At 43.5% G+C, this 26,210-nt stretch overlaps 1 protein-coding gene across 2 annotated transcripts in view; it reads left to right on the top strand.

Annotated features, from left to right (window-relative positions):
* fam83hb (family with sequence similarity 83 member Hb) overlaps positions 1–26,210 on the top strand; it is a 72,629-nt gene that overhangs the window by 18,164 nt on the left and 28,255 nt on the right. Inside the window, exons 2-7 of one of the 2 annotated variants that reach the window (XM_083783461.1) lie at positions 2,661–2,842; positions 5,502–5,876; positions 17,703–17,867; positions 18,866–18,990; positions 20,905–21,284; positions 23,735–23,972. In XM_083783461.1, the coding sequence (XP_083639587.1) occupies positions 2,720–2,842; positions 5,502–5,876; positions 17,703–17,867; positions 18,866–18,990; positions 20,905–21,284; positions 23,735–23,972 (1,406 nt within the window). In that variant the 5' untranslated portion in view covers positions 2,661–2,719. Of the gene's footprint in view, positions 1–2,660; positions 2,843–5,501; positions 5,877–17,702; positions 17,868–18,865; positions 18,991–20,904; positions 21,285–23,712; positions 23,973–26,210 lie in introns of both variants that reach the window. The other variant, XM_083783460.1, reaches the window with a different exon arrangement.

Genomic DNA, 26,210 nt, shown 5'->3' on the forward strand with positions numbered 1-26,210 from the left:
TAACTTGGGGCTACAGTGCAGACTGGTATTCCCTAGTGTTTAAAATGAGATATTCTGCCCTTCAAAATTCCCATTTAAATGTAAATTTAGCAATGCAAGATGTTTAACAATAATTTAAAGGTATATTCAGTGATTTCACTTAATTCAAATATCACTTATTTTTTTGTTTTGTTGTGATAATCCTCCCTACTATAGAGTGTGCTGGCCATACAAGGAGTTCCTCCCTGTCCCCAGTTAACCCCTGGGGGTCAAAAAACCTTAGGTTTCGTTTTTGACTCTCTATCCTGATTGGACGAAAGGCTGGGTCCCACAGCCAAAAACGAAACCTACGGTTTTTTTAGTGAAATCACTGAATATACCTTTAACTCTTGAGAGTGTCACGGTCCGTGACATGTGTTATGTTTTTCTAGTGTTCCTTGTTCCTAGTTTGTGTGTTTTAGTGTGTACTTATGACTACTTATTTTGTAGTCTTGTTCCTGTGTTTCCTGTCTGCCTTGTTTGATGTCACCTGCCTTGTCTCACCTCCCTGTATTAGTGTAACCCTAGTCACCTGTGTTCTGTTTGGCTGTTAGCCTATCCTAGTGTTGTCAGTTGTGTTCACCTGTGTCCTGTTTTCCCCTGCCTTTATATACTCCCCATGTCTTTCAGTTCCTTTGTCAGATTGTTATTGTAAGTCTTGGTGTGTTCTGTTCCTTCGTGGTTGAATACATCTGTTATATTTGAGATCCTCTGCCTCTGCCTTGCTGTCTGCTCTTGGGTCCTACCCGCCTTGCCCTGCACACGTGACAGAGAGCCTTCAAGAGAATTCAGTAAAGTACGGCAGCCCTTTCTGTCACACGTTGACCGCCTTGTACACTCGTACCCCCGACTGAACCTGACTAGCCTGCCGACAATGAGTTGATTTGTATACTGATTGTATTGGAGGTTTTTTTTCCTCCCGCTCTCTCTTATTGCGTGCGCGCGTGCGTGTGTGCCTGCGTGCGTTTTTTGTGCTTCTTGTATTTGTTGCTCTGTTGTGGTCTCTCTCGGTTTAGATAGTGAAAAATCACTATCTAAACATCACACCTGTGTGAAATGAGGGGCGCTCTTGTCATTGTACATCAATGTATGTTAGCGGACATCTAGCCTGACCCAGAGCGAGACATTTCTCGTCTAGAGGGGCGGGTCGCGCCTCAGAAATGCGCGCACCCTGATTGGATCTCATCGATCTGTCCGTCACCCCCGGCCCCTCCTCTCCCCCCTAGTGCAGCGCTACGTCACATCATTTAGAGCGACGCCCACCCGGAAGGGTTGACTCCCACTTTTAGACTTGTTCAGCCCACGGCTTTTTCCAGGCTTTCATCTTTCGCGCAGACAAAATGAAAGCCTGGCTATCGAGGCTAGCGGACATCTGACATTGCTAAGGTACATGAGCTGGTCCCTTATTGGCCAAGCTCCCCCACCAACATGTGATTGGTTAGCCGCTTTTGCTCGTTTACATAATCATGTGATAATGATTATCTCATAATTCATACATCGTCATGCATTGTCTCATACTGGCCAATCAGAATGCCTGTTGCCTGTGATTGGTTGGCTGATTTGCTCGTTTACATGTGACGTAAGTTTTCCCTTCAATGTCAATGGCATTTCATGTTTTGATGTTTAATTTATGCCATATTTACCAGAATCCTGACGTCATTTCTCCGTTCATTGTCAATGGCAAATATTGAGACGGGCGGGGACAATATTTAGCGGACATTTGACCTGAATTCCCCTTTCATTATCAATGGCAAATCTTGAGACGTGTGGGGACAGAAGCTGTTTATAGGAGGGGCTAGCTGCCCTTAAAAATGTAATAAACAGAATGTTTAACAGTTAAAGATCTATAAGGGTCCAGTTGGCTGGGGACCACCTGGATCCCCCTCAAGGTTGAGTTTAACCCATGTTGGGGCGGGAACCCCTTTTGGTGTTTTAAGCATTATGTTACACTTTACTGCTATTGAAAAATAGCAGATCTACAACTCCAGTGCCGCGCTACGAGCTTGTAGGTCTGCTATTTTTTTTTTATCGTGAAAATGTGGCGCAAATCTTTGAATATATATTCTTTGAGAGCTAACGTTTTTAAGCTTCTGGGGGGGGGGGGGGGGGGGGGGTCAGCGGCCAATTACATATAATTCTGGAGGTTGACATGAAAAAGGTTGAGCACCACTGTCATAGAAACATAAAGGTTTTTCAGAAAACTGGAAGGACCATATGCTTTTGGTAAAGAATTACTTTATTGAATAAACAAATGACAACGTTTCGATCTTGATAGATCTTCGTCGTCAGGTCAGTATTCCAGTTTTTCCAGAAAACTGTCCTCAGGTCTAAATGGGTTAGTTAACCCATCCTGGACGGGAGGGAACCCCTTTTGGTGTTTTAACTAAGCATTATGTTATACTTTAGCTATTGAAAAATAGCAGATCTACAAGCTCGTAGCGCGCCACCCAATTTCCGGGGTCCTCGACGTGAAATATTGAGCACCACTGACATAGAAACATGAGGAATTTCAGAAAACTGTCATGATTTAGAAGATTCTTTTTTAAATGTGGATGTCAGGCCTAAATGGTGTTAAACCATGAGGATAGCTGCAGGGTCCATGTGCTTATTAAAAGGTTTCTGTCCCTTTTTGTTCCATATAGGTTGAAGACCACCCACCCCCCCCCCCCTCCTCCTCCTTCCCACCCCCACCCCTCCAGCCATGGCCCACCGCTCCCAGAGCTCGTCGGTGGGAGAGAACACTCTGTGTCCGAACTACATTCCTCCGCACTACAAGGAGGAATACCGTCTGGCCATCGACGCTCTGGTGGAACACGACTTACAGGTAGACGGACACGTCACTCACCACCACCACCACCACTGGCTGTTAAGCCCTAACCACACCAAAGGGTCACCATGTGACTCCTTGGGGTCCAAACGGTTGCAAGGAGTCAGCGCTAAAACCGCCTCGACACTTTGGTGTGGTTTGGGGCCGTTGCATTCCACGCCTTGAATCACTATAGGGTCACCGTGGGTCAACGTGCAACGAGACATATCACACCGCAGGGACAGCGCTAAAACCGCCTTGACCCTTTGGTGTGGTTAGGGCACAGTTAGCACAGTATATAAAAACAATGCAAAAGGGAAAATACGTAGAACAATTTTAATAAAACGGAAAGTGCAAGGGTCGACTTCTAAATTTAGATTTGAAAGCAATATACATTTTTATTTACGGATAACATGATGGCATAGTATAAAGAAAAAGGTCTAGCACGGGATTGAAAAGACACTTGATTATCTATAACATCATTATCAAGACAGTATTGTAAAGAATCGTTGCCATATCGGCTTCTATGTTATGTAAAAAAAAAAATCATAACTACAGTAACATTGAAAAGGTAATTATTACAATAATAATAATTTAAGTGATCTGACACACACATAAATTAAGAAAAGACAGTTGCTGACCAGTAACGTTTTTGTCGTATAGTGTAGTATCTGTATTGGAAGGAAAACTGACTATGACTGGTACAAGGGGAGTATGAAGATGTCTAGTGTTTGTCGACTAAAACTATGAAAAAAATATTCATCAACGTCACGGACGGAAGCCAAATAAGAACACTAAGCTATGATGACTAAAAACTATGACTAAACAATTACTAGACAATATACTGAAATGTTTTCAAAAAAACCAAACTAAAATGTCAGGAAGGGACTATAGTCACTAGTGGACAAGAGATCCATTAGTAGAACTAAAAGACACGTCATTTAATGTTTGGTAGCATGTTGAAAATAGCCGATCTACAAGCTCACAACGCGTCACAGTGAGACGCGTTGCACTGCACTGCACTGTGTAGATCGGCTATTTTCAGCATGCAACCAAAACTGTCAAATCTGCCATCAAGGCAACTTCATTTTTTTACTAAAACTGGGCTGGCTGTGTGCAGAAGAACTAACGAAATGATGTGTGGATGTCGGTCGGTCACAGTTATGGTCCAGCTTTCGGCCTACATTGACTTCCATTATAAAATTAAAGTTTCCAAAAGCAGAATATGTAGAAATCTCATGCTTTAATCCATTTAGACATAAAACATATCAGTATTCTGAAAAACCTCTGTTTCTATGTCAGTGGTTCTCAAACATTTTCATGTCAAGGACCCCCAAAAATATATGTAATTGGCCGCCGACCCCCATCTGAAAATATGTTGTTCCAGGGACCTACCCAGAAGCAAAGATTTGAGTTAAAAACGTTCGCTCTGAAAGAATATATATATTCCAAAGTTGCGCCACATTTTCACGATGTTTCAAAAATAGCAGATCTACAAGCTCGTAGTGCGGCACTCGGTGCTGCGCTACAAGCTTGTAGACCTGCTATGTCTGTCTGTCTGTCTGTCTCCCAACCTGTGGGCCAAATAATTGTTCCCAAACATTTTTTGCTCAAGAGCCAAAAGAGACATTGTATGGGACACAAATGAGACACAAACTAGAGAAAACAGCCGATCTACGAGGTCACAGTGCTCAAAGTATTTTCCCCTCTATTTAATGTATTTTGGGGTAGTGGGTATTGCCTGGTAGATGTATCACGATACGATATATCGAGTACAAATAATGACCATTCCAAATAATGACCATTATGGCTGGGTATTGCCAACAACCCTCACAATAATATAGAGTCCTAGACCACCGATTGCCCATGTTTTGACAAATATATTGTCAGAATTGTTTTACGTTTTCCAAACCCAATTTGAAAAATGAGTGTATCAAATTCAAACCGAACTGTCAGACAGAAAGTGCATGTGATGTTTGTGTGTTTTAAAGCCGCGTCACACACAACATATCCTGCCATATCGATATGGTATACGATACAATTATCACATCAGCGAGGGAATACCCTACGATTATAATTTATTGCCATTATGGGTTCATTGAACCTTGAACACGTATTTTGGGCAGCGTTGTTTTCGTCGAACAATACTATGACGAAAAATGTTCGTCGACTACCTTTTGTTCACTGACAACAACTACGTGAAACTAAATAAAAACTAAGCCATGGTGACTAAAACTATGACTAAATATACTGTTGATTTTGTCAACAAATTAAAAAAACTAGACTAAAATGTTAGGAAGGGGCTAGTGGACAAGAGATCCAGTATTCATTGGATAAGTCATTTTACACTTGGTTGCGTGCTAAGCAGATTACAAAGCACGACGCGTTGTGAGCTTGTATACATGGGCCATTTTCAGCGAGTGTAAAATCAGCCATTACAACTAAATCAACCGTAGATTTAGTCGACTAAAATCCTATGATATTTAGTCGACTAAAAACTAGACTAACACTAAAAACACTCCGTAAAAATGTGACTTAAAAAAAAGTAAATGAAAACTATGATGACTAAAAAAATAAAGATTTGCTGCCTAAAAACAAAACACTGATTTTGGGTTGTCCCCCCCTACTATGAGTTAGTCTAATTAACATATTTTGGGTCCCCCCCCCCCCCCCCCAGGGCTACTATGAGTTCCTCCAGAGCGCCGACCAGGTGGAGTTCCTGTGCCGTCCGGAGATCGAGCACATCAAGGCCACGCTGCAGACCCCCCACCAGTCCTCCTCCGTCGGGGTGGCGGGGGGGGTCCCAGAGCTGACCTACCCCCACCACCAACACCACCAGGAGGTCAGGGGGACGGGGGACGACGACGGCTCCTCGGACACCTACTGGCCCATGCACTCGGACATCGCCGCCCCGGGCCTGGACCTGGGCTGGCCGCTGCAGCAGCACAGCTTCATCGGCCCCACGGAGGTCACCACGCTGGTCAACCCCTCGGACCCCGACATGCCCAGCGTCAAGATGACCGCCCGGCGCCTCATCAAGGAGGCGCAGCACGTGAGTTCATATATAGTCCATTAAGTTAGTCGCTTAGTTGCAGTGGTTTCCTCAAAGGTGTGTGTGTGTGGGGGTGGGGGACCCATTGGTTCCATTTGTACACACTCAGAGTTACATTTATTTGACAAGGACAATGCTCATTAATCAAGTCAGTTTTCAGTCAGTCAGTTTTCAGTTTCACATCCATGTGAATGGGCCAGAGTTAGCCTGAAGCTAATTTACATCTGTAGTCCCTTAGCAGGCTCTTAAAAATGGTGATAAAACTATCCATACAAAAAACACATATAGAATACAATAAAGACTGGGTCCGTTTCCCAAAAATATGAACCCCATAGGCAAATCGTGTTAATATATTACATACATGTTTTCTAGGAGTATTAAGGTCTGCTGAATCCAAATCTGCTGTATGTATAACTCAAAAATGGCCGCCCGCTGAGCCCTCAAAATGGACCATTTAAAGATGGCGGCCACCACTGTGATGAAACATAATAAAAGTATATATGTTTGACTAAATAAGGTAGAAAATAGACTGAAATGTAATTTCTTATGTTTTCATATATGGGGAATACATTGACATATTCATATTTAAGATCAATTGTGAAGGAACTACTTTTATATCATTTATATTGTGAAAATTGGCCTCTTTTTTATTATTTGTTATGATGAATAATTGCTTCAAGCCTTAATTTGTGTTTATTTTTTTTAAGATTTATTTATTGATAATGCAGATATTTACAACAATGAATTACAGAATCATGTTTTTTTTTTTTTTTTTTAAACAAGACAAGACAAACTCAAAAAAGAAAAGACAAAAACCAGTAAAAACACCCCCCCCCCCCCCCCAACCCCAGAAAGGAAAACTACACAGCTCTCATTACTCTGTATAGTACACAACACCTCTTGACCGCAACAACTCGGATAAATACATGAAAATAACAATATAAATAAAAACTAAAACTAAATCAACCCAGAGGAGATATTGAAGGTAGAACCTCAAAGAACCTGCCCCATTGGCCCAGGCCGTAGCGTAACGGTCTGGGCACCGGACTGGTGATCCAGTCGCGGTGTGCCGCGGGTTCGACTCCCGAACCCGACACGGCCTTTACCGCATGTCATCCCCCCATCTCTCTCCCGTTTCCTGTCAGCCTACTATCTGTCCCTTAAAAAAATCAATAAAAGGCGTAAGCCGCAAAAAATATCTTAAAAGAACCTGCCCCATATCTTTTCAAAAGTAGCAGGCCTTCTTCTTACATTGTACAGTATCTTTTCAGGGGTACAGTATGATGAAAGCTCATTCAGCCAGTGTCTCTGTGAAGGTGATTTTTCAGATTTCCAATTAACCAAGATGATTTTCTTCGCAGCTGTACTGGCGAGTAACACAAAGTATGCTTTGTTGAAATTTGTGTTGATCAATGTAACGTCACCCAGTAACCAAATTCTTGGATCATGTGGTATTTCAACCTCTATGATATCAGAGACAGTAGACAAGATGAACTTCCAATAATCAATTAAAAGTGGGCAGTTCCATAACTATGTAATAGGCAGCCTTCTGTTATCTTACATCTTTGGCACATAGGGGAAATGCTTCTATCAATCTTGTGTAACCTGAGCGGAGTAAAGTAAGTTCTGTGAAAAATGTTAAATTGCATCTGTCTGTTTGGTAGAAACCAGAACCCTCTGAGCTCTTTCTAAAATTATCTCCCAATCCACATAATCATAGGTGCATCCCAAGTCTGTCTCCCATTTATGTTTAATGTTCAATGTATTGTAAATTGGTAAATTATTGTTTAGAATACCATATATGGAGGAAGTTAATCCTTTAGTTGAGGTGATAAGAGTACAAAACATGTGATCCTCCAGGGGGGATTTTTCCGGAATATTCAGGAAATCTATAGATTTTGCTTAAATCCAATGTCTAATTTGAAGATATTTAAAGTTTAATTTGTGTTTCTGACTTGTATTTGCATGCAGCAGACAAATGGACTTAGTCCCGGTCATCCTCAGTGTTCTGGCAGGTGTTGCCAAGTTTCTTGCATGCACGCTTCAATGCACTCCATGGGGTGTATTAAGCAGGTCAAATAATATTACATATAATATTACAGTTTTAAGAGGTGGAGGCGTTGGCAATGTCATCTTACAATTATGGGCATGGTAAGAAGCGCTTTCGGCACCCCGTGGCGTGCGCAAAACGGCCTGGAATTAGTCATGGGAGTGTTTAAGGAGTGTTTAAGACGTACCCAATCAACATGTCTGTACTATTCGCTTTACCAGTCAGCTGATGTCACATACGGAATGCGCCCTTTGCTGTGGAGTGGTATTACATTTCTGCAGGCTGGCACCATAGACATGACATGACTTTGTCACATTTGGGTTAATTATTCCTATTGCACTGCATGCTGTCACCTTTATGCCTCAAAAGAACAGATCCAAGGGGCACGGTGGCACAGTTGGTAGTGCTGTCGCCTCACAGCTAGAAGGTCCTGGGTTCGATTCCCGCTCGGGGCGCTGTGGGTGCTGGCGGCGTGTTTCCTCCTCCGCGTCATCAGTGCCCATACCCGAGGCGGTGTTGGCGAAAGGGCCTTTCTGTGTGGAGTTTGCATGTTCTCCCGTGTCCCCTAGGGTAGGTACCCTCACAAAAACATGCAGTAATCCTGGTCTCTAAACTGCCAGCCGGGGCACCTGATGGAGGGGAATGGAACTGGTTGGAATAACGTGTTCCTTCCACACGCTACGTCTAACCAGGGAAACTCCCCCCTGTCAGGTGTAAAGGAGCAACTTGGACACTCAGGCATGAAGGAAGCAGGAGTTCAAGTCCGTTGCTCTCCCCAGGTTGGCTAAACTACAACTACAACTTTACAGAGAAATAAGCCCAAAGTTGCTTTTAATAAACAGAGAACACTCCAGCAGCGCCCAGAGCCGCTCAAGTGTAAAATCAAACAGTGCTTTTTGCATTTAAGAGTGTTTTTAGGTCAAGGGGCTTATTAGCAAATTGTGCAAAGCGAAAATAATTAACATATGGAGTTATGGACACTCCCCCGATGCTAAAATATGCAGGAACGTCGTATGCCATATGTGTGTTCCACACGGCTTCCATAATACGAAAGGGCGCAGAGCGAGGCCAAATTCTGTATTACCGCATGGGTTTAGTAATATTATTTGACCTGCTTAATAGACCTGCATGTGTCCTTTCCTGCAGCCACAGCGTCGACTGAGACGCCCCTTTGTGCAACTGCATGACGTGATCTCCCTGCATGCTTTTGGCATTGGTGGCAGGGAAAGCAGCCGTGGCACCAACTGACCATTCAGGACTCAAAGATCTTAAAGATCTATAAGGGTCCATTTGGTTACTCTCTATTATTTAGCTGGGGACCACCTGGAACCCCCTCAAGGACCACTGGTGGTCCCTGGACCACTGGTTGAAAACTATCGCTATAGTGTATCCTGATTCCTGAAGTACTGGAATAGGCTGAGACCAAGGGGTCGATTTAGGACTTCTATTTTACTTACTTCTATATTACTAATCTAATTACAGTATTATGATCTGGGGGCGTGTAGTATGTCATATTGCAATTTTGGGCATGTTAAGAAGCGCTTTTGACACCCCGCGGAGTGCGCAAAACGGCCTTGAATTAGTCATGGGTGTGTTTAAGGCGTGTTTGAGACGTACCCAATCAACATGTCCGTACTATTCTCTTTACCAGTCAGCTGATGTCACATACGGAATGCGCACTTTGGGGATCGTGGTATGACATTTCTTCAGGCTGGCACCATAGAAGACATGACATGCCTTTGTCACATTTGGGTTAATTATTCCTATTGCACTGCATGCTGTCACCTTTATGCCTCAAAAGAACAGACCCACCTTTCAGATCGGAATGGAATTGCGAGTAGATAGCAGCATATTGGCAAATTGACAATCCATGCGTAATTAATTAATTCGATAACGATAGAACCATGTACCATACAGCGAATGAAAGCAAGATTCCTAAGGAATATGGAGATTTTTACATTTAATAAAACGGTTGAGAAATGAGAGAACCATGAGTGTTTATAGGCTAATATCAACGTTTTTTTATGAAAGACCAAACGGGCTGTGAACTTGAAGAGCTCAATCACCATCCCGACACGGAAGAAATATAGCCTAGTGCATGCATGTATATGCACTGTTGCACTTGCACACAGTAGCCTACACACGCTCTTTATTTGTTTCTATTGAAAAACACCAGTAAAATAACGTTTATTATATTTTATTTCATTTAAGTCACGACGAAGGAATGAGTTGAATGCGTGCTGCGTAATGCTGTGGCCCCGATGGTATGGTCTTCGCTGAGTTCGCTCGTAGCATTTTATTGAAGAAGACTTGAATCGGGTGTGATACAGCATACGAAAGCACATTTCCCACGGATTATGGAGATGTTTTTATTTATTTTTAAGGTTGAGAAATGAAAGAATTATGGCCGTTTCTAATCTCAACATTTTTTTTAAAAAGACGCAAAACTGCCATGTCTCATAGAAACAAGTAAATAGGTCTATAAATATAAGCGCATATAACAGGGGTCTGTAACCTATTTTAAATGAAGTGCCATGTTTTTATTTTCTAAATAGTGAGTCTGCCATATCCAGATTAATTTGAATGACACCACATTAAAATAAAAAAACATATTTTGATTGTCCACAAATATAAAGTTCTTCCTTCTTTTTAAATATGTTCTTGCACATTGTTATAATGATCATTATATATCCCCCTGCAGTCAGAGTTCATAGTTTTAATGAATGAATGTGATGCATTGTGAGCTGGTATAGATCTGCTATTTTCAAAAGTAATCTTTTTATTTAATTTTTGGATTAGCTGTCCTTAGTTGGGCAAATGCATTCATCTGGGGATCCTTGACATGGGAATGTGCTGTGTGAGGATCACTGGTTTAAACAACATTAGGAGAAAAGCCCAAATAACCACTTTAGAAACAAGAAAAACAACCACACAGAAGCAACTTCACAGAAAAATAAGCCGCTTATATTAAACAGACATGGCAACACTATACCAGCTTCCCAGAGCCGCTCAAGTGTCAAATCAAACAGTGCTTTTTGCGTTTATGAGGTGGTCAGACCCACGTCTAATCGTTATGCGCTGAGTGTCTTTAGGTCAAGGGGCTTAATAGCAAATTGCGCAAAGCGAAAATAATTAACATATGGACACTCCCACAATGCTAAAATATTCAGGACCGCGGTAAGCCATAATGTGTGTGTGCGTTCAACACGGGTCAGTGCGTTCAACACGGGCCGATATGCCTTTCATAATACGAATGTGCGCAGAGCGAGGCCAATTTATGTATTTCCATTGGTAAAACGCACCTTCAAAATCTACCCACAAGTCTCACACAGGAAGATGTTGAGTTAATTGTTTTTTAATGCAGCATCAAAAAATGTGTCTGACAGAGTGGTAACCAATTCAGTCCCCCCCACCCCACCCACTTTGTTCTTATGCAAAGCAGGAGGGATGCCTGAAATAAATGTGGCCTTTTGGCAGTTGAGTAACTGGTAGAACATGGTCAATACCCGAAGGTCGTGAATGTATCTTAAATCTTATAAAGTTAATTGAAGCTAATATATTAGCATGTGTTTGCCACTAGCTATGAGTTCGGTTGTGTCATATCCCTAATATGTATGGCATGGTGTAGTACAGTTGAGTATGCTGAGCTGTGTATCGGACGGTTATTCTCTTGAAACCACATGGTTTCATGGAAATCATCCACCCACATTTCTTATCTCTTTACACAACTAACAGTAATAAAACAGGGGAGTGATCTGCCACTCAGTCACACATCATTATGATATCAGATTATTATATCTAATTGTGAAAGTACAACAGAGGTTAAGGTTGTGTGTGTGTGTGTGTGTGTGTGTGTGTGTGTGTGTGTGTGTGTGTGTGTGTGTGTGTGTGTGTGTGTGTGTGTGTGTGTGTGTGTGTGTGTGTGTGTGTGTGTGTGTGTGTGTGTGTGTGTGTGTGTGTGTGTGTGTGTGCTATGTAATATATTTCAGTATAGTGGTGGCCGCCTTCTTTAAATTGTCCATTGTGAGGGCTTAGCATCCATTTTTGAGTTATACATACAGCTTTGGATCCAGCAGCCCTTAACAGTTTGACTGCGGAAAACGATTTATCAGACTTTTAATCAACCCCCCTTCACTGCCGAGATTGTTGTATTACCTTTAGAGCATACGCTGAATTATTTGGGCTTTTAATCCGCGAAAATCGAGCGAAAAAAGCTACCCCCGTTTGTTATGAACGGCTGGACCACCCGCCATCTTGGTACACCCGGAAGACGCAGCACAGGACCCTCCTCCATGAGGCGTTGAACCCCATTCGTTTACATTGGCCTCAATTTCCCAGAAGCCCTAGCAGCCCACAGCATGTGACGATTTCCGTTTCCTCATCAAAACAGATGCATCTACACTCTTTCTCTGCGGCGAAGACGGATTTTCTTTTTAATTATTACATTGCGGCGGATTAAACACATAAAACAAAAGTCGCGTATCTCCGATATGGCAGCGACATTAACCTGGAGTAATCCATTCAAAGCACGGAAACTGTTAATACCCCTAGAATAAAGAGTATGTAATACATTAACACGATTTGCCTTCAGCACTTTAAATAAGCACATTTTCTGAAATCAAGCCTACACAAAAACATTGTACAGGGGACAGAACGACATGACACCGTACAGATTTGATTTGTTTTTAGCCACCTTCTTAAGGTTGATTTTGAAGGTCAGATATTTGGAGGTCTCTCTTACTTCTGTAGGGAGACTGTTCCAGTGATGGGAGGCTCTAACAGAGAAGACTGTTTTACCAAACACACTACACATTGGGTTCTCAGAGATAGAAATGGCCTTAAATGGGGGGTCCGTAGCCTAATTCATGTCAAACTGGGGGCCCTTGGAATTAAACTGGTTGAGAATCACTGCTAGAGCCGTACAAAATATTCTCTCATGGGGGTCCCTGGAATATCTCTTCAAATGTGGGGTCTGCGGCCTAATTAGTGTCAATGTGGGGGTCCTTGACATGATTAGTGCTGCTGCAACATTCTTTTTTCTCAAATGTGAATATTTTCCTCGACAATAAGTAGCCCTTCGCTAAACCACGCCCCAAAAGCCATTGTCTAATGCCAATCCAAATAGTTATAGCAATCGTTGCGTGGCTGTGTTGTTGAAACACATACACATCTTAAAGGGACACTTCACGCCTTTTGCAACCGGATCATATTTTAATGATGTTTGGGAGACAAGAAACACTTTCCTGGGGTAATTTATGTGGGTAATTTATTTTACGGTAGATAGTATTAAATTTAGTATTTCCAAGTGTTCATGATGTCATGGACACTGGGCTCACTTCCTTCCTGGACTAAAATTCCCATAATGCTTTGGTGCACACTACTCCTCCACCATTCGTGCTCAAGTTTTAGAAACGAGATCACGTATAGGGTCTGAATCTAGATCGCAATATTTCTCGATTAATTGTGCCACACCGAGTGTTGATGTTGTCGACCAAAAACTAGGACGAATTATTTTTTCGTCGACTTCCCTTTTTTTCACTGATAGAAAATTAGGTAAAGACAAAAGGAAAACTAAGCTATGATGACTAAAACTAAGACAAAATCTATTGACAAAGGATTTTTTTTTGTTTGGTTGCGCTCGGGTGTTGCGCTCTGAAAATAGTAGATCTACAAGCTCATGCTTCATTTCTTAATAATAATAATATATATGCAACGCTTATAGATTATTTGTTTAATCCATTTAGGCCTGACGTGAAAATTTAAATAATGTCTTCTAAATCCTATGTTTCTATGTCAGTGGTGCTTAACCTTTTTCATGTCAAGGACCCCTAGAATTATCTGTAATTGGCCGCCGACCCCCATCTGAAAATATGTTGTTCCAGGGACCCCCCCAGAAGCGAAGATTTGAGTTAAAAAACGCTCTGAACGAATTAATATTCAAAGATTTGCGCCACATTTTCAAGATTTTTCAAAAAAGTGCCGCGCTACGAGCTTGTAGATCTGCTATTTTTCAATAGCTAAAGTATAACGTAATGCTTAAAACACCAAAAGGGGTTCCCGCCCCATACTGTGACCGTTGCTGCCCTAAGTGAGTGTGAGAGGGAAGGGCGGGAGGAAGGGAGGGGGAGGAGGGATATTTTAAAACCTGCATGTCAGGTTCTCTGTGGTTCTCACCCGTAGCAGAGGAGCAGACGTGAGAGAATGGCGTTTCAAAAGACTGACAAATGTCACGTTTTATTGCCGTCTGAATATTAGTCACGTCAGGGAAAAACTAATTGGACGACACCAAGTCAATATTATGGTTTCTTCTACGTACAGTAAGTAGCCTATTAAAGGAGCTGTAAGTCTTTTTTTATTTATTTATTAAAACAAGAAAGTGGGGACGCTGTGGGCGTGTTCTCTCCCATATTATATTACCCGAGGTGGGGTTGGCGAAAGGGAGTTTGCACGTGTCCCCTAGGGTAGGTACCCTCACATGTTCTCCCGTGCCCCCTAGGGTAGGTACCCTCACATGTTCTCCCCGTGTCCCCTAGGGTAGGTACCCTCACATGTTCTCCCCGTGCCCCCTAGGGTAGGTACCTTCACATGTTCTCCCCGTGCCCCCTAGGGTAGGTACCCTCACATGTTCTCCCCGTGTCCCCTAGGGTAGGTACCCTCACATGTTCTCCCCGTGTCCCCTAGGGTAGTTACCCTCACATGTTCTCCCCGTGCCCCCTAGGGTAGGTACCCTCACATGTTCTCCCCGTGTCCCCTAGGGTAGGTACCCTCACATGTTCTCCCCGTGCCCCCTAGGGTAGGTACCCTCACATGTTCTCCCCGTGCCCCCTAGGGTAGGTACCCTCACATGTTCTCCCCGTGTCCCCGAGGGTAGGTACCCTCACATGCAGGTCTCCCCGTGTCCCCTAGGGTAGGTACCCTCACAAAAACACATGCAGTAAATCTGGTCTCTAAACTGCCTCCCCCGGGCCAGGGGGGCGCCTGAAGGAAGGGGAAAAGGAACTGGTCGGAATAACGTGTTCCTTCCACGGACTATACGTCCAACCGGGGAAACACTCCCCCCTGCCAGGTGAAAAGAAGCGTGCTTGGACTTCTCATGTATAGAAGGAAGCATGAGGCCAGTCTGTTGCTCTCCCCAGGTTGGCAGGTTAGATTAGAGGAACCACCGAGATGGAAGAGAGACGTGTGATTTCTCTCTCTCTCTGCCCGCCAGCGTTAATGACTCTGTTGTGTTTTAACTTGTACAAGGACGCCTGAGAGAGATAGAGAGATAGAGAGAGAGAGAGAGAGAGAGAGAGAGAGAGAGAGAGAGAGAGAGAGAGAGAGACAGAGACAGAGACCCAGACAGAGCAGTAAATAATTGACTATACAGTTAGTGGCAATACAATGAACACTTATTCACAGCCAGTACAGCTGCTGCTGTGTGGATTGCTGTTTAGTTTACACTATGTACATGCAGTAAATAGATTGTCCGACATGCACCAGAGCTTGTGAACGTCCTTCCGGCCGGTGGAGCTAAAAGGTCTGACCCATTCATACTGTATTAGGCTATACCACCCACAAATCACATAGAATCACAGAATCACCCATTACAGAACCAGATACCACAGTATCATGGTACCACCCAGTGTTGTTTTTGATTTGGCTCATTTTGATTTTAGTTTTAGTCATAGTCTCTGACTACATCATGAGATTTTAGTCGACTAAAATGTGTTTTGGCGGGCCTTGATGCCGTCGTAATGACTGCAACGCGGTTGTGAGCTTGTAGATCTGCTTTTCAGCATGCAACCATGTGTTAAATGACTTATACTGGATCTCTTGTCCACTAGTCCCTTCTTAACATTTAGTCTAGTTTTCATGTGTTATTTTGTTGAAATTGGCTTTGGGCTTATCGAGCCTGTTATCAGCGGCCCATGACGTCGTGAGGCGATCAAGAAGTAAATGTAATCACCCACAAACATGTCGGTCTAAAAGTGTGTTGATACCAGCGCTGTCCGGTGAAACAAAAATTTTCAAGTACGGTACACGTATTAACCAGTCAACAGTTTCTTTAATAATATCGTATTGGTAAAAAAGCAGCGGAAGAAAGCTCCGGGGGGTTTCAGCCCCTTTCCCTGCCTGCCCCCCTTCTACCTGTACCTTCAAGCCCGTTCTTGTCCCCTCCTCTTCATGGACATTATGGGACGTCATGAGCCGTCCCTTGAGGGGGAAGTATACTGTCACAGTCACAGACTTTGCCTGTCTAGCTCTTGTTTTTCTATGTTATGTTCTACTTGTTTTGATTCTATGTTCTGTTTATCTAGCTGTTGCATGTCTATGTTCTTGTTCTAGTTGTTTTGGTTCTATGTTCTTGTCTTCCCCATGTGTTTCTCATGTGTAATCAGCCCTCCTGTGTATATTAGTCTTGTTCCCCAGTCAGTCCTTGTCGGTTCATTGTTTAGTGTCACTCTGTATTTGTGATTTCTGTTCTGTTCACCTGTTTAAATAAAATACCCAACCATGGGTTTTGATCACTACTCCTGCCTGGCTGTCCTGCATTTGGGTCCTCACCACCACCACCACCAGATCGTGACACCTACTGTACCAATATTGTAATGTTTTACAAATGTTAAATCAATAAGTTCTTCATGATTATTGTAAATATATACAATGAATTGAATAGTTAATATAAATACAAGGTAATGCATGCAGAAGACATTATAATGCTCAACATATTTGTATTTCTTTGTTTGTTGTTGCTGCTGCTGCATAATTGTAGCCTACTTGTATGTAGCCTTTTTCAAGCATCACTTTATTAATAGGCGACTATGTGTTATACATAGGGGGGGGGGGGGGGGGTTGAAAAATGAAGTGCCCCCTTTTGAAAAAGGTATGCCCCCCTGCTGATTTGTGCCTGGAGACGGCACTGCTGTGGTGATGCGGTGGTGGTCTCAAAGTGGGGTTCGGGGACCCCCCCAGGGGTCCTTGAGGGAGTTCCAATTGGGGTCCACTCCGCCGCACTCCCCAGCCAAATGATAGTTTGGAACCAAATGGACCCTTATGGGTCTGTAACTCTGAGAGTGTATAGATGCAATACATTTGTACACTCTCAGAGTTAAATTAACATTGATTTTGCAATACAAATTGGCGGTCTCAGAGATAGAAATGCCATTAAATGGGGGTCCGTATAGACTAATGCATGTCAAACTGGGGGTCCTTGACATTTAAATGGTTCGAGAATCACTGCTAGAGCCGTAAAACTCTTCACATGGGGGTCCCTGGCATATCTCTTCAAATGGGGGTCCGCGGGGCTAATAAGTGTCAATTTGACATAAAAAAGTTTTGAAACCACTGGTTTACATGACACACATGTTTACATCATGTGTGTCAGGGTTGTTTTCGTCGACTATAAAACTAAGACGAAACATGATCGTCGACTACCTTTTTTCACTGACGAAGACTAAATGGAAACTAAATAAAAACTAAGCTATGATGACTAAAACTAAGACTAAATATACAGACAATTTCGTCAACAAATAAAAAGTAGACTAAAATGTTAGAAAGGGACTAGTGGACAATAGATCCAGTATAAGTCATTTTACACGCGTTTGTGAGCTTGTAGATCTGCTATTTTCAGCAAGTGAAAAAAACAGTCGTTACGACGGCATTAAGGCCTGCCAAAATACAGCTAAATCAACTGTAGATTTAGTCGATTAAAATCTTATGACATTTTGTCGACTAAAGTAAAAATGTGTTGCCAAAAACAACACTGATGTGTGTGTGTGTGTGTGTGTCCTCAGGTCATCGCCATAGTGATGGACATGTTTACGGACGTGGACATCTTCTCGGACCTCCTGGACGCCGCGGCGCGCCACGTGCCCGTCTACGTTCTATTGGACGAGCAGAACGCCCATCATTTCATCGCCATGGCAGCCAACTGCAGGGTCAACCTGGACTTGGTTCATGTGAGATGTAGCTTCTTTTTTTTCCCTTTCAGTTTTTTCTTATAATATTCAATCCCTTTATAATAACTGATACACAGCGCCGTCTCCTAAACATTACTAGTATTTTGTGTAATGTATTCACCAAATAGTCATCAAGGATCATGAGCAAGCTAAGCACCTAACATCTGTCTAACAGTAGAATATCTGTACAATGAAAATATGAGTATATTTAGATTGATTGATTGATTGATTGATTGTTTCTTGATTTTCCTGTCCTGCACACAATGTGTCCAACGCTCACATTTCACAATTGCATTTACAGCATGTTTACATTACATAATGCATTACATTACAACCCAGAGTTGTACAGAGTAGGCTACTACAAATCAAATCTGCCACAACAAAAGTCCCTTTTCGTAGTAATTTAAATCTAGGAAATCCCCCACAGATAATAAACGTCTTATTAACCAAAATATCCCTTATGTCGCCATATTTAGAGCAATAAAACAATACACTATAGAGTGATATGTCTACATGTCTTTGCATGCGCCTGTAAGGTCGTCGGGGCTAGGGCAAGTGCTACGGGCTAAGGTGGAGTCTGAAGAGGTGAGGTTTTCAGACTACCGCAGAAGATTGGGAGTGAGTCTGCGGTTCTGACTGCAATGGGAAGGTTCATTCCATATAGTTTTTTTTAGTTTTCATTTAGTTTCCATTTAGTTTTCGTCAGTGGAAAAAGGTAGTCGACGAACATTTTTCGTCATAGTTTTTAGTTGACGAAAGGCCAACATCAGAGTTTTGTTATTATATACTCTGTGCAGGCAGCAACCGGGAGCCAATGCTGAATATTGTTTAAGTTTCTGTATGCGACGTGTGTTTTTTACAGATGATGAGTGTTTAAGTTCCCGCGTGCAACGTGTGTTTTTTACAGATGATGAGTGTTTAAGTTCCCGCGTGCGACGTGTGTTTTTTACAGATGATGAGTGTTTAAGTTCCCGCGTGCGACGTGTGTTTTTTTACAGATGATGCGCGTCAGGACGGTGGCAGGAATCACGTACTTCTGTCGGACGGGGAAGTCGTTCAAGGGACAGGTGAAAGACCGCTTCCTGCTGAGTGACTGCCGAGCCGTGCTGAGTGGAAACTACAGGTGAGGAAACTACTGACTGGCTGACTGGCTGGCTGACTGACTGACTGGCTGACTGGCTGACTGGCTGACTGACTGGCTGACTGACTGGCTGACTGACTGACTGGCTGACTGACTGACTGACTGACTGACTGACTGTAGCGCCGTGCTGACTTGGAAACTACAGGTGAGGAAACTACAGACTGACTGACTGTGGCTCAGGAGGTAGAGCAGGTCGTCCAATGATCCGTGCGTCGGCGGTTCAAATCCCGGCTCCTCCTCCTGTCCACATGTCGAAGTCTCCTTGGGCAAGAAGACACTGAACCCTACATATTGCCTCCAATGAGTCGGTTAGTGTGAGCTCGCCACCATCGGTGGGTGAATGTGGGAAGTGAGGACGCTGGCGTCGACAGTTCGCCGCTTCGCCTGCCAATGTATGAATGATTGAAGACCATTGTAAAGCGCTTTGAGCACTTGTAAAAGCGCTATACAAATGCAATTAATTAAAAATGCAATTCATTTGGTGGAAACTATACAGGTGAGAAACCCACCGCCAGAGTCCTGCAGCACATGCCTTGCCGTCAAACCGTGATCTAAATGCAAACCAGGTCCACCCCTACTTTTTTCCTAGAGGGTTGGTTACTTGTGAGCTTGTAAATCGGCTATTTTCGCCAAAGAGATTTGGTATAGAGTAGACTAGAGTCTGCACATGAATAACGTTTGGCGAAAATAGCCGATCTGTAAGCTCAGCGCGGGGACTGAGCTCGTAGATGGGCTATTTTCACAGAATATTCACCTATCACATGAGATGTTTTTTTGATAAACCCTCTTGTAAACGAGTGTAATGCTTAATTGGGTCTTCCACTCACAGTTAACAGTCTTTGTAGTTTGTATTGAGTTTGTGCTTGAAATGTAGTGTAATTCTGCAAACTGTTAATAAATATCAATCAATCAATGTCGAGAAAAGCGACACCAGGGTTCATGTGGTTAGCCCATCTAGGACGGAAAGCCATTTGTTGGGTTATTTTTGCTATGTACAGTATATAGCAACAAAATACAGTAACAGTAACCATTTTGTAATTTTTTAATCCATATTTTAAGTTTTTCAGAAAACCCAGGTCAGGATTTAGACGATTTTTTTTTATGCAATACACCAGTGGTTCCCAAAGTGGGGTCCGGGGACCCCTAGGGGTCCTTGAAGGAGTTCCAGGGGGTCCTCAGCTAAATGATAGAACCAAATGGACCCTTATGGGTCTGTAACTCTGAGCGTGTACAAATGGAACCGCGTGTACAAATGGAACCAAATGGTTCCATTTGTACACTCTCAGAGTTAAATTAACTTTGATTTTACAATATACATTGGGGTCCCAGAGATAGAAATGGGGGTCCGTAGACTGCGATAAACTGCGATAAACAAGTGTCATTTAACGACATGCAGTGTTGATGTCATCGACTAAAACCAAGACGAAAAATGTTTGTCGTCTACCTTTTTTCACTGACGAAAACTAAATGAATACTTAGCTATGGTGACTAAAACTAAGACTAAATATATTGTCGATTTTGTCAACAAATAAAAACTATAGACTAAAATGTTAGGAAGGGACTAGTGGACAAGAGATCCAGTATAAGTCATTTTACACTTGGCTGCATGCTGAAAATAGCAGATCTACAAGCTGTAGATCGGCTATTTTCAAGTGTACTTGCATTATGACGGCATCAAGGCCCGCCAAAACACATTTTAAGTCGACTAAATCACCTGTAGATTTAGTCGACTAAAGTCTTACGATATTTAGTCGACTAAAACTAGACTAACACTAAAACATTCCGGGTGACTAAAATTTGAGTAAAAATTATACAATGAAAGCCATTCAAGAGACTATGACTAAAACTAAAACCACAACGACACGCCATCTCTCTCTCTCTCTCTCTCTCTCTCAGCTTCATGTGGTCGTACGAGAAGATCCACCGCTGCATCGCCCACCTCTTCCTGGGCGAGCTGGTGGCCTCCTTCGACGAGGAGTTCCGCATCCTGTTCGCCCAGTCGGAGCCTCTGAGCGTGTCTGAGCACGCCCTGGCGCCGCTGGGCGGCGTGGGCTCCGAGAGCAGCAGCACCAGCAGCTACCTGAGCGGAGTGACCGGCCTGAAGAGGACCCAGTCTCTGAGGGCGCCCCGGGGCTTCCTGCCCTCGCCCTCGCCGTACGGCAGGGGGGTGGGAGGGGTGGAGCTCCCCTCGGCGGCGCTGCCCGGCTTCCGTCGCAACGAGCTGTTCCGACACTCCAGCATGGACATGCAGGGTGGCGTCGGGCCGGGGAACGCGGGTAGGTGGCGGCGACTTTGTCTTAATTACTTGCGCAAGCAGAGCGCGCAAGTAATAATTTTGCCCGGTCTTCGTTCACCGTGACAGCCAACCCGCCATTTGATGTGTATGCAAAAAAAACAGCAAATCCGTGCCTGGTTTGCTGGGACCAGGTTACATAAATGACCATATGTCTTACGTCATCATTTAGAGCTAGTCATACGTATACTATATACATGTTCAGTAAAATAAAATAGCAAATTGTGCCTGATCTGCTGGGACCAGAGTATGTGGTGTGTATATGTATGACTAGCTCTCAATGATGACGTAAGAAATATGGTAATTTGTGTAATCTGGTCCCAGCAAACCAGGCACAAATCTGCTGTTTTATTTGCATATGCATCAAATGGCGGGTTGGCTGTCACGGTTTTTGGCGCAAAGTAACCACAGTATACCGCTAATCAACTTACAACTGCATACTCTATATAGTACATGTATATGTGTATGTCTTACGTCATCATTTAGAGCTAGTCATACATATACTATATACATAATCAGTAAAAATAAAATAGCAAATTGTGCCTGATCTGCTGGGACCAGAGTACGTGGTGTGTGTATATGTATGACTAGCTCTCAATGATGACGTTAGAAATATGGTCATTTGTGTAATCTGGTCCCAGCAAACCAGGCACAAATCTGCTGTTTTATTTGCATACGCATCAAATGGCGGGTTGGCTGTCACGGTTTTTGGCGCAAAGTAACCACAGTATACCGCTAATCAACTTACAACTACATACTCTATATAGTATATGTATATGTATACGTATGTTCTACGTCATCATTTAGAGTTAGTCATACGTATACTATATACATGATCAGTAAAATAAAATAGCAAATTGTGCCTGATCTGCTGGGACCAGAGTATGTGGTGTGTATATGTATGACTAGCTCTCAATGATGACGTAAGAAATATGGTCATTTATGTAATCTGGTCCCAGCAAACCAGGCACAAATCTGCTGTTTTATTTGCATACGCATCAAATGGCGGGTTGGCTGGCACGGTTTTTGGCGCAAAGTAACCACAGTATACCGCTAATCAACTTACAACTACATACTCTATATAGTATACATACGTATGTCCTACGTCATCATTTAGAGTTAGTCATACGTATACTATATACATAATCAGTCAAATAAAATAGCAAATTGTGCCTGATCTGCTGGGACCAGAGTACGTGGTGTGTATATGTATGACTAGCTCTCAATGATGACGTAAGAAATATGGTCATTTATGTAATCTGGTCCCAGCAAACCAGGCACAAATCGACTGTTTTATTTGCATACGCATCAAATGGCGGGTTGGCTGGCACGGTTTTTGGCGCAAAGTAACCACAGTATACCGCTAATCAACTTACAACTACATACTCTATATAGTATATGTATATGTATACGTATGTCTTATGTCATCATTTAGAGCTAGTCATACGTATACTATACATAATCAGTAAAATAAAATAGTAATTTGTGCTTTTGCTGGGACCATACATATACACACCAGAGTACATGGTGTGTATATGTATGACTAGCTCTAAATGATGAAAATTGAAGTTAGAGACACATATTACTCTGATCATGATTTAGTATTAATATCACTATAGTCCAAGATGAAATACATTTAAAACAATTGACAATTTACAATAAATAATAAAATAATTATACTATATAATATATATTTAATTCAGTACCTTTTTTCATAAGATATCAATGATTTATTTTTATTTGAAAAACTAAAAAGGGATCTAGAATATATCTACATTGATAAAACTGTATTTCTTATATAGATAGAAACTTGAACCATACTTAATAATACTAGGTGTTTATATGCATAAAGTAGGTAGGTAGCAAATAGTTACACCTAATAATTATACATTCCAAACGTTCCTTCACAGATATACTGAGATTTGACAGTTTACAGCGGTCGAAAGTACTTGCACTAGTTGGCCATTTATGGCCTACTAGTGTGCAACAAGCAAGTATGCACTCGACAGAGTGCAGTTCTAGTTAGGTCTGCTTTGTAGGTCTGCTATTTTTCAATAGCTAAAGTATAACATCCTACTATGAATGCGCCACGTCTCTGCGTGTGTGCGTGCGCGTGTGTACGGTTGTGATGCACGTAACTCGACAACTGTTTGCCCCACCGACTTCATATTCGACACACGCGTTCCACACCGCCCCAGGGAGTGCAGTGTCCGGACTCGAGTCGGTCGGACCCACAACAAACTCACGCGCCTGTTTAACAGCTATTAACAACTGGATGGCTCAAAACTTTCTGCAGCTTAACCCCAGTAAAACAGAGATTCTCATCATCAGCCCTGATAGTATTGCCAATTCTATTCGGCTATCCCTGGGCCCTTTGTCTTCTAATAAGTAGGCCTACTAACAACTAAAAGGTGTGTGTTACCGTTAAAACAGGGACCCCGGGCATCACCATAGGGAAGTACTCCCAGCAGCAGTTCCGCCTGCAGCAGTCGTTCCTGGAGCAGGGGCGCTCCATCGTGTCACGCCAGATGGAGATGACCCAGAGCGCCAGCAACAACTTCAAGAGGCACAGCTACGCCGAGGGCACCCAGGAGAACTACTCCTCGTCCAGGCACTTCATGAAGAGCCGCGTGCTGACCAACCTGGAGGAGACCTCCACGGACTTCCACAGGTCGGTATAGATAGATATAGATGTTATACTTCAGCTATTGAAAAACGCAAGTTATGTATATAACTATGGTTCTATGAATACCGGATGACCGCCAGAGGGCGGTGTTTTCAACACCTGGATATCATCGCGCGCATGCGCAGAGGTCGAATATTAATACCAAAAATGTCACTCGTGACCCCCTGTGGGCGTACCGATATAGGCGCCCAGTTCACAGGGTTCATCCTCATGAAATCTTTTCGTCAGGATTCCGAGTGACAATGAACTCTGGCGGTCATCCGGTATTCATAGAACCATAGTTATATACATAACTTGCGTTCTATTTCATACCTACTGACCGCCAGAGGGCGGTGTTTTCAACACCTGGATGACTCATACCAACATGGTCACGAGGAATCTGCGCTTACCGAGGTCGGTTTGCAGATCTAATGGACAGCCAAACAGCCGTCACCACAGGGTGAGGGAGAGTCCGGTTGGCTGACTCTTGGCAAAAGCCCAAAACAGATGGAGCCCATTTGGCCGCACTGCAGCACAGATGTCCACCCCCTGGTCTGGCATGTCAAAATGCCTCTGGGGAGACCTTGAGGCCTACTCAAGAAATCTACCTCAACGCAACAATCAAAGTACCTCTAAGTGTTGCGTTTGTCTCTGCTGAATCAAGACACAGCCCTTCCTGTGCCCTTCATCACAGACAAAGAACAACAAAACAGCCATCACAGCTATGCCGTGCCACGGAGCCCGGACAGGGCACAATAGGCAGGTACTAGAATGCTCCATGCCTGGCTGTGGAGCAAACTAAAAGTGATAGGCTAGCCAACGTACAAGGCAGAAAGTCCTTGACGACATAAGAGGGATTGGCGAATGGTAAACCCAGACCCATCGGCATCCCAGTCTCAGGCACTGGGCAGGGCATGAAGACAACCTACTCACTTCCGTAGGGTCGCAGTGAGGGCAAATGGTACTTCCAGATAGCCATTTGAGAACGGCCCGATCCAAGGGCTGGGGACAAAGTCCACCCAAACCTGGTAGAGTGGTACCTCGTACCAGATGGTAGGGGGGGCGATTACTCGCCCCGTCAGCGTGGCTGATGGCATAACCACAATAAAGTGTGACAGGCGCTGTCCAGAGAAAGCGCAACCTTTATTAGAGCCATCATAGCCAATGAAGAGCCGTTCTGACCACCAAATGCACATGGTAGGTCTAACATAATAGGCTCTCCGTACTGGGCACAACAGTTCTCAATCACAACTCCTGGTGGAGAGGTTAAGGCTGCCAATATCGCAGGCAGGTATCATGAAAACAGAGCAGCACAGTGGTGCTTTGTCTCAACTAGACCACAGTTTACTCGTGTTGGCGTGCAACGCCCTGGTGCAGGATGCACCAGAATCAAGTAGGGTTCGGACAATAGGCATGATTGTCAGTGGTCAATTTACGCAGTCGAAGGTGACCCGGGTGAGAATGCACCCTCTCCCTAAACTGTGACAGGGGATTCTGTCTCTGTGGGGAGGCCAAAGCACTTCATCGAGAAGCTGCAGTAGATGATTCGGCTGCAGTGGTAACCAGAACGAACCTCTAGTCGCGTATAGCCCACCCAATATGAAAAACGAATTGAGGCGGAAACATGGAAACTCATACTTCCTTACCGGTATGGTGGCACCATACTACTGTGCGACTGCCTCTGCCTATCCTGTGAAGAATACACTGCACCAAAAGTGGCAGTGTAGAGAAGACTTACAAGAAGTCGCCTGGCCAGGGGTGGGCCAGAGTGTCCTGCCCTAACGGTCAGTGCCGGGAATGGAGAGCTACAGTTGGCCATGCGCCAAGCGCTCAAGGCCAAAGATCCTGCCCTGCCGTACATATGCCCAGTGATACGAAACATCATCGGATCCAAGAGGCTTAAATGGGAAGCATGTCAGCCACCTGGACTGTATACCCAACAAGAGCATTGCTATGAAACCAGCAAGATGAGGCAAGACCTCCTGCAGAGACTGACTGGATCGAGCGACCCCTTAGTGGGTCGGAAGATAGACTGTTGACATATTATGTTACGAACAAAGTCTAAACATTCCAAGGGCCAAGTCCACTGCACACTGGCCCAGTACATCACAGACACTGGCTGGGGGTGGTAGGCAGTAGAGCGAAGCACGCTCTTACTTAAATGCCTGTACATAACTGAAACAGTAACCCAACCGTATCCACGGTGGTAGGCAGAATTCTGGGGTCTGAGGAACAGAAATTATA

This window comes from Protomyctophum parallelum (genome assembly GCF_964188405.1).
Source record: "Protomyctophum parallelum genome assembly, chromosome: 1".
Taxonomy (NCBI): Eukaryota; Metazoa; Chordata; class Actinopteri; order Myctophiformes; family Myctophidae; genus Protomyctophum; species Protomyctophum parallelum.